This window comes from Dipodomys ordii, unplaced genomic scaffold (assembly GCF_000151885.1).
Source record: "Dipodomys ordii isolate 6190 unplaced genomic scaffold, Dord_2.0 Scaffold132, whole genome shotgun sequence".
Classification (NCBI taxonomy): Eukaryota; Metazoa; Chordata; class Mammalia; order Rodentia; family Heteromyidae; genus Dipodomys; species Dipodomys ordii.
In genome coordinates this window covers 4,260,195-4,268,646 of record NW_012267348.1, presented here as the reverse complement: position 1 = coordinate 4,268,646, position 8,452 = coordinate 4,260,195, and the positions used below count along the sequence as shown (strand labels likewise).

General features: G+C 40.7%; 1 protein-coding gene across 1 annotated transcript in view; it reads right to left on the bottom strand.

The window, feature by feature from the left end:
* Rft1 (RFT1 homolog (S. cerevisiae)) overlaps positions 1-8,452 on the bottom strand; it is a 44,265-nt gene that overhangs the window by 30,583 nt on the left and 5,230 nt on the right. The window contains exons 2-5 of the mRNA XM_013030713.1: positions 7,198-7,283; positions 4,537-4,653; positions 2,985-3,174; positions 1,672-1,773 (exon numbers count right to left, since the gene is read on the bottom strand). Coding sequence (XP_012886167.1) covers positions 1,672-1,773; positions 2,985-3,174; positions 4,537-4,653; positions 7,198-7,283 — 495 coding nt within the window. The remainder of the gene's footprint in view (positions 1-1,671; positions 1,774-2,984; positions 3,175-4,536; positions 4,654-7,197; positions 7,284-8,452) is intronic.

Sequence of the window (8,452 nt, the reverse complement as noted above, 5' to 3'; positions counted from 1 at the left end):
CTTCAGCTCAAGGCTAGCGCTCTACCACTTGAGCCACAGCGCCACTTCCAGCTTTTTTCTTTTTGCTTATGTGGTGCTGAGGAATCGAACCCAGGGCATCAGGCATGCAAGGCAAGCGCTCTACCACTGAGCCAACTTCCCAGCCCAGCCAGACTGCTTTTACAAGAAATTCCCATTCTTTTATTTTTTTTATTCTAAATCTAGCTTTTCTGTGTTTTATAAAACTATCTACAATTTTTACCTAGGACATGAAAAAATTTACATGAATCATTACTAAGTAGAATCTTAATTTATTTTCTTCATATTAATAAACCTGACAAACAGGAACCAAGCATATTGGTAAACATCTGTAATCCCTGTAAGTTAGTAAATTGAGGCAAAAGGATCTCAAGTTTGAAGCCAGCTTAGGCTGCCTATGAAACCTTGGCACAAACAACTAAGCTTAAAAATTGCTGTGTGGGCTGGAAATGTAGCTTAGTGATAGAGTGCTTGCCTAGCATTCATGAAGCTCTGAGTTTGATTCCTCAGTACCACATAAACAGAAAAATCCAGAAGTGGCACTGTGGCTCAAGTGGTAGAGTGCTAGCTTTGAGCAAAAGAAGGTCAGGAACAGTGCCCAGGTCCTGAGTTCAAGCCCCAGGACTGGCAAAAAAAAAAGTCAGTGTCTCATACCTATAATCCTAGCTACTCAGGAGGCTGAGATCTGAAGGTCACAGTTCAAAGCCAGCCCAGGCAGGAAATACTCTTATCTCCAATTAACCATCAGAAAACCATAAGTGGTGCTATGACTCAAGTGGTAAAGCGCTTACCTTGAGCTGAAGAACTGAGGAACAGTGCCCAGACCCAGAGTTCAAGCCCTATGACCACACACACACACACACACACACAAAAGCAACCCTGCTTTGTATCATAAGATGTTCTAGTAAACATCTGATCTTAGGTGCCATTTGACTTGTACTCTAGTTATATTTTTATTAGAAGTAGAAATATGAACTAGAATATAAGATGAAATTGAAACCAAAATTGCTAAAACTGAAAATGTACCTGTTCTGATTTGCTTTGTTTTCTCTGAATTATGTAAGATTTCAATCTAAGATTAAAACGGGCTTGCCAGAATTTCCTCCTATTCTGCAAACTGATTGAAATTCAAGGAAAATAATACACATGCAATTTTGTTCCCACCCCACCCCCTTCTTGTTGTTTTTATGGTTTTATTTTTGGTTTTCCTCTTCTATAGACTGTCAGACAATTCATGATCATTATGGTACAAGACTGTCCAGAGAATGTCTTAAAGCTTTTGATGCAAGCTGGGATGTAGTTCAGTAGGAAAGCACTTGCCTAGCAAGTACAACACTCTAGGTTCAATCACCAGTACCAAGAAAGAAAAGACAAAAAATTATAGTTTAAAAAAATTCCCCAAAACACAAAATTTTTTTTAAAAAACACCACATTTTGATGCTTGACAATGTGGACAAGGGCATGGCCCTTAAAGACACCAGTGGTGTCAATATGTGGAGTAGGATGGATATGATGGCCAGAGAAACAGCCTTCTGGACTTCCCAGCCTTCCTAATGGCCATAAATATTGAGAATGTGACACACATAGTAATGGGAACAAGCTTAAAAAACAGAGAAATACAGATTATGTAAAATTAAAAGCCATGACTCTTACCTGGGCCACAGAGAAAATGTGCAGCCCCCAGTGTGGCAACCATATCACAAGCAAAGCTGTCAGGATACTCCTGAGGATAACTGACAGGCTCTCAGCAATTACCTGCAAACATGTGGTAAAGGTACACTTTACAGACATTATCAGAAAGTAAAGATGCAAAGGAATGACAAACAGAAAATCCAGAGTAAAGGTACACTCTACTGACTTTATCAAAAAGTAAAGACACAAAAGAATGACAAGCAGAAAATCCAGGGTGGTGGTTACAGTGAGTGTGGAGCAACGTTGGACATAAGCATTGGTAATGCTCTACTTCTTGGACTGACTGGGTGGTAGGTTCACGTATATGTTAGATATTCTTTTGTATATACTAAATGATGTTCTGATTTTGGTGGTATGGTGTTTGAACTCAAGATTTTGCAATTACTAGGTCAGCACTCTACCACTTGAGCAGACTCTAGCTCTTTTTCCTCTGGTTATTTTTGACATAAGGTATGCTTTTGGCCTAGATAGTGACACCCCTATTTATGTTTCCCATCATAACTAGTATGACAAGTGTGTCACCCTGCCCAGCTTTTAGTGTTCATATGAGATCTTGAGAACTTTTTTGCCCAGGTTGGTCTAAAACAGTGACCCTCCTGATCTGAGAGTCCTGAGAAGTTATGATTATAAGCATGAGCCACTGGCACCAAGCTTAATTAATATGTTGACAAAAGTCAATGTTAATATTCAACTAAATAGGATCCTTTGGTTTTCTGAGATAAGGTCTTGCTATGTAGCCCAGGCTAGTCTCAAACTCAGTATGTAATCCAGGCTGCCTCCAACTTATGATCCTCCGGCCTCATTGTCCCAAAGGCTAGGATTACAGGTGAACAAAATCATACCCTATTTAGCAGAGATAAATTTTAGTTCAGCCCATCTGATAACTGAATTTAATTGAACATGTTACCTTTTTCCAAGTAGATCAATGTCTGAAAAAATAATTATTACCTATAAAAACATTTTTAAAACACATGTTTTCCCTTATGCTTTACATTTTTTTTCTTTCTTTGGCCAGTTGTGGGGCTTGAATTCTGGGCCTGGGCACTGTCCCTCAACTCTTCAGCTCAAGTCGAACATTCTACCACTTGAGCCACAGAGCCACTTCTGGTTTTCTGAGAGGTTTATTGGAGATAAGAGTCTCATGGACTTTTGTGCCAGGGCTGGCTTTAACTGTAATCTTCAGATCTCAGCCTCCTGAGTAGCTAGGATTACAGACATGAGCCACCGGCGCCTAGCTATGTTTTACATTTTCTATTCACAGAAAGTACACTCACCTTGAGCTTGATAAACATATGTGCTTGTGCCAAAACCCAGAAGGGCTCTCCTAGAAGTTCCACCACGGCTGACAGACCAAACAGCACCACTCCAGTTCCATAGTGGGGAACCACATTTGGATCAGGCACTTCAAGTAAGTGCAACCAGATCCAGCCCAGGAATAAGGACCAAAATACACCCAAGGGAATTCTAGAATATTGAAAAAAATGTTTAATAGATTTTAAAATAAGTATAATATACACTAAAATAGTAATATTAAACAAAAAATTAGTCATGATAAAGCAATTACCACATAAGAAGCTGTTAGTAGAGTATGGGCACAACCTACATGCCTGTCACTATGATTCAAACCTTTAACTCACTGACACCTCACAATGTTCCTTGGCCATTATCCTATTTAGGAGATGAAAAAAACTGAGAATTATAGGTACTAAGCAATTTAACCAAGGTCATGAATAGGTAGTCAAGAACAGAAGAAGAGCCCTGTCCTAACTAACTCTATATGCCTATATACTGACTGGGTTATACTAACTCAGTAAGGAAATAGCCAAAAAGAAAATGCCTGTTTGTGCTAGAATGATTGACAGGTAACTATACAGGTGATCTTGGGAGCCAAATGCCCAATAGTCCATGGCACAACATACTTTCATGTGTGTAACAGAGCACTTACATATTACTGGGTAGTCAACAGCCCTCTAATAAAATGAACACCTACCAGCCTTATGACAGTCATTCTGTGAGGCAATGAAATGTTATGCAAGGACAACATTGGGAAACAACCTCAACTGCCAGCCTTCCCTGTGAGGATCTAGCTACTGAAAAACCATTACCATTGTTAGCCAGTATGCTTAGTGTTCAAAAATATTCTAAAAGCTCAGAACTGAAATCACAAAAAATAAAATTGAAGATGTAATGAAATCCTTAAAAAACAAAAATAAATACCAAGTGGTTATTAAAAGTTCAAAAACACTTTGGGGCAAAAACATTAGGAATAAGAAAGATAGCACAGGTCAGACCCAGATCAATGACCAGGAACAGCAAAAATAGCTCCATAGCTGGGCGCCAGTGGCTCACGCCTGTAACCCTAACTACTCAGGAGACTGAGGATCACAGTTCAAAGCCCGCCCATGCAGGAAAGTCTGTGAGACTCTCATCTCCAATAAACCACTAGGAAACCAGAAGTGGTGCTATGGCTCAAATGGTAGAGCACTCATCTTGAGCTGAAGAGCTGAGGGATAGCACCCAAGCCCAGAGTTCAAGCCCTATGACTGACACACACACACAAAAAAAAGGCTTCATAGGGGCTAATATCAAGTCTAGAAACCTCTAGCCAGAACCTCCAGCCAGAACCTCCTCTCAGCTCCTGGACATCCAGAGAGAAACTGAACCAAGAAGCTCTTCCAACACACTCTGCTTCTTACCCAGACACTCATCTCCCAGCAACCCATTATAAGATGGAACTTGGAGACCATTCGGTTTTAGAAAGGTGCTGCTGTTTCACTCACTACAGTTGCCTTTCTGAAATATGTCTCTTTCCAAAGCACAACTCACGTTAGCCACAAAAGATTGAGAGTCTGGCTCCAATCCTGCTGGGTGCCCCTGCTCAGACAAGCTCTACGGAAGGCTTCTCTGGCTAGGAAGATGGTGGTTGAGTAAAGCAGTGTTAGTCTGTAAAGAAAAAAGCAGAAATCAGTAAGGAATTCATTTTGTTTTGTTTTTACAGAGAGAACTCCTGAATTTTTCCAGCAACAAGGATGAGAAAGGGCCTTAGTCACAAACTTCTGGTGGTAAGATAAAGGATAATAAGCTCTTAGAGGATTCCCTAATGTCTCATCCATGTACAAGAATTAGAAACCAAATAAAACACATCTGAATGTGTATACTTCCAGCAGACAGAAAACTGCTGTAGTGAACCCAAGGACCTGCAGGCTTAGTGACTATGGGCAGAGGTGTGATGCTGACTATAAAAAGAAAAGGATGGTCTGGGAATGTGGCTTAGTGGTAGAGTGCTTGCCTAGCATGCATAAAGCATTCCTCAGTACCACATAAACATAGGCCAGAAGTGGCACTGTGGCTCAAGGGGTAGAGTGCTAGCCTTGAGTAAAAGAAGCTCAGAGACAGTGCCCAGGCCCTGAGTTCAAGCACCAGGACTGGCAAAAATAAATAAACAAACAAATAGATAAATAAAAAGAAAAGGAGCTGGGCTCCAGGGGCTCATGCCTATAATCCTAGCTATTCAAGAGGCTGAGATCTGAGGACTAAGATTTAAAGGCAGCCTAGGCATGAAAGCCAGTGAGACTCTTATCTCTAATTACTAACTAAGAAAGTTGGAAATAGAGCTGTGGCTCAAGTGGTAGAGTGTTAGCCTTGAGCAAAAAAGCTCAGGGACAGCACCTAGGCCCTGAGTGCAAGCCTCAGGACCAGTACCAAAAACAAAAAAAAAAAAAGGAAGGAGAAAAGGAAAAAGCCTATCTCTCCACCTAGCATGGGAACCTTCTGTTCACACTAAATCAAGTCACTCTATAACCCCTGTAAGAGAAACTAAAGCCCTATTACATGGAAGTGCTGGCCAAAAGAATCACAGTAAAGACAATTAAGGCTAGTAGCCATCACAGAGCTTGCTACAATCCAGCTCAGCAAGGTTTTCTTTGGAACCTCTAAGGTGGATGGTGTCTGGGTAAGCACCTCAGTAGCAATTGAGGCTTCCTTGCCTCAACAGGCAACAGTCCAGACTAAGCTGGAGTGGGAATGGCTCAGTTACAGTCCCTGAAGTGTCTATGGATCATCCTTAGTGCCAGTGCTTCATTTGCCCAACAGTATAAATGAATAGATGGAGCTATATCTTAATGCTAATTGTGGAGACCCTTTTCTTTCTGACTTTTAAAATAGTATTTCTCAAAGTATGGTCTCTGCTTCAGAATCAGCTGATTTATAGACTCAAACCTGTAAATCTAGTTACTCAGAAGGCTGAGATCTCAGGATCATAGCTCAGAGCCAGTCTAGACAGAATATCCAGGAGACTTTTATCTCTAATTACCCAACAAAAAGCTGAGTCTGGAGGTGTGGTTCAAGTGATAGAGCACCAGCTATGAGCAAAAAAAAAAAAAGCTTCATTAAATGAGAGTATGAGGCCCAAGTTCAAGCCTCAGTACCCATCCTATACACACCTAAATCACCTGAGAAGCTTGTAAAAATGCAGATTCCCAGACTCTTCCTGAGCCCTTCATAGTACATAGCTCCTAGATAATTATTTTATTTTATTTTTTTTTTGGTCCAGTCGTGGGACCTGAACCCTGGGCCTGGGCACTGCCCCTTAGCTCTTCAGCTCAAGGCTAGCACTCTACCAGCCACAGCGTCATTTCCAGCTTTTTTTTTTTCTGCTTATGTGGTGCTGAGGAATCGAACCCAGGGCCTCATGCATGCAAGGCAAGCGCTCTACCACTAAGCCAACTTCCCAGCCCAGCTCCTAGATAATTCTTTTGTCAACAAGTTTTAAGAACTGCCATTAGGCTCTGAGAATAAAACCAAGGGCATGTGTTTGGTAAATACCAGATATGAAATGCTGTCTAGAACATACTGTCTTGTTTACCAGGACAAGCACTCACATCATTTCATATACTTTTGTGTCATTTGTAAATACAAAAATATGTGTGGGTGTCCTTCAACAGAAGAGAGGGGAAAAACAAGCCAAATCTAAACGACTAAGTCAGCTTTCCAAAAGCTACCGAGTAACTAATGAAATGACAAGGACTCAAGTTCTGATCCCAGTTACTATATCCCAACTATAAAATCACTGAAGAAAGGAAGGTAGCTGTTCCAACCCTGCAATTAATAAGTACATCTTCACAGGCTACAGAAATCCTGCTTCCTTTGCTGCCAGCAGGACAAGAACACATGAATATACCTGAGAAGGGGTTTTCAGTGAATTACTCCCACTTTCCTCCTTGGTTCTAAGAGCACGAGAACCGGAAGACCTGGCAGAAATATGTGCATTTGGAAGCTGCTAATGGAAAACAGTTCATGGGTCCATTAAAAGCAATACTGCGGCTCATCCCCCAACCTCTGTAAACCCTTGCTCTGCTCACTGCAGAAACATTCTGCTCTGATAAAGGTGTACATCTCTTAAAAAAAAGAAAAAAAAAGCATACTGAAAAAAATATATATAATTAGGGATGTAAGCTGTCAACAGTGCCATAGTGCATACCTTCTTACCTTACATTTACTACACCAACAATTTCCTTTGAGAGAAAGCGAAGAATAAATGCATTCAAGACAAAGGTGATTAATCGAAACAACACCTACAGAAGAAAAAAAATACAAAAGAATAAATTATGTTAGGAGTGTTTACTGAGTTGAAATGAGGACCATGGCTGTTCTTCTTAATGTGATGTAACAACACACAGAAGCTATGCTCCATACTCTTCGGTAAGATGCTCAACTTGTTTGTCTTTGTTCTGAAATTTTACTCCTTGGAGTCTCTATTCTATGGAGCAGTCAAAGAACCAAGGGTGGCACTTGGGGTTTCCCTAATTTACTAACAAGAGTGCCTTCCATAGATTCAATGAGTTTCTTTAGGTTCAAAGTCAATCACTCCAGAAGGCAGAACAAGTTGAAAAGATGGCACTGGTGGTTCATGTTTATAATCTCATGAGGCTGAGATCTGCAGATTGAGGTTTAAAGCCAACCCAGACAGGAAAGTCTGTGAGACTCTTATCCAATTAACCTCCAAAAAAACTGGAAGTGAAGCTGTGGTTCAAGTGATAGGGCACTAGCCTTAAGCAAAAAAAGCTCAAGGCCCTGAGTTCAAGCCCCAGGACTGGCACATGTACACACAAATTGTATTGGTGATTCATATTTCCCAGCACCCTAGTCAAAACCCTCTAGTCTGCTTAGAAATATGCACTGCAAGGAGAGCCTGCGGGTTATAGCAGATTCTTCCTGGCAATTTATAGGGATTTTAAATTTATATTAATCGCTTTGAAATTTGCTTCTCTCAATCAGAATAGAAAATGCTACATTTCTTCATTAATATTTGCTCCTTTCCAGAGAGTTGACATACCTTCTAAATAACTACAATAATAATAGAAAATGAGAGTCCAACCATGTCATTTGACTGAGAATATCTTGAGATGTTCAAATTTGTCAATTCAAGAAAAATATCCTGGGAGAGAGCGAGGGAAGGGGTGACATTGTCCAAAAAGAAATGAACTCTTGGGGCTGGGAAGGTAGCTCAGTGGTAGAGTGCTTGCCTCACATGCATGAGGCCCAGGGTTTGATTCCTTAGCACCACATAAACAAAACAAAACAAAAAAAAACAGAAGTGGGCACTATGGCTCAAGTGGCAGAATGCTAGCCTTGAGCTGAAGAGCTGAGGGACAGCGCCTAGGCCCAGAGTTCAGGCCCCACGGACCCGCCAACAAACAATAATCAAAAAAGAATCTCTTTCCTTCTTTAAAAAAAAAAAAAA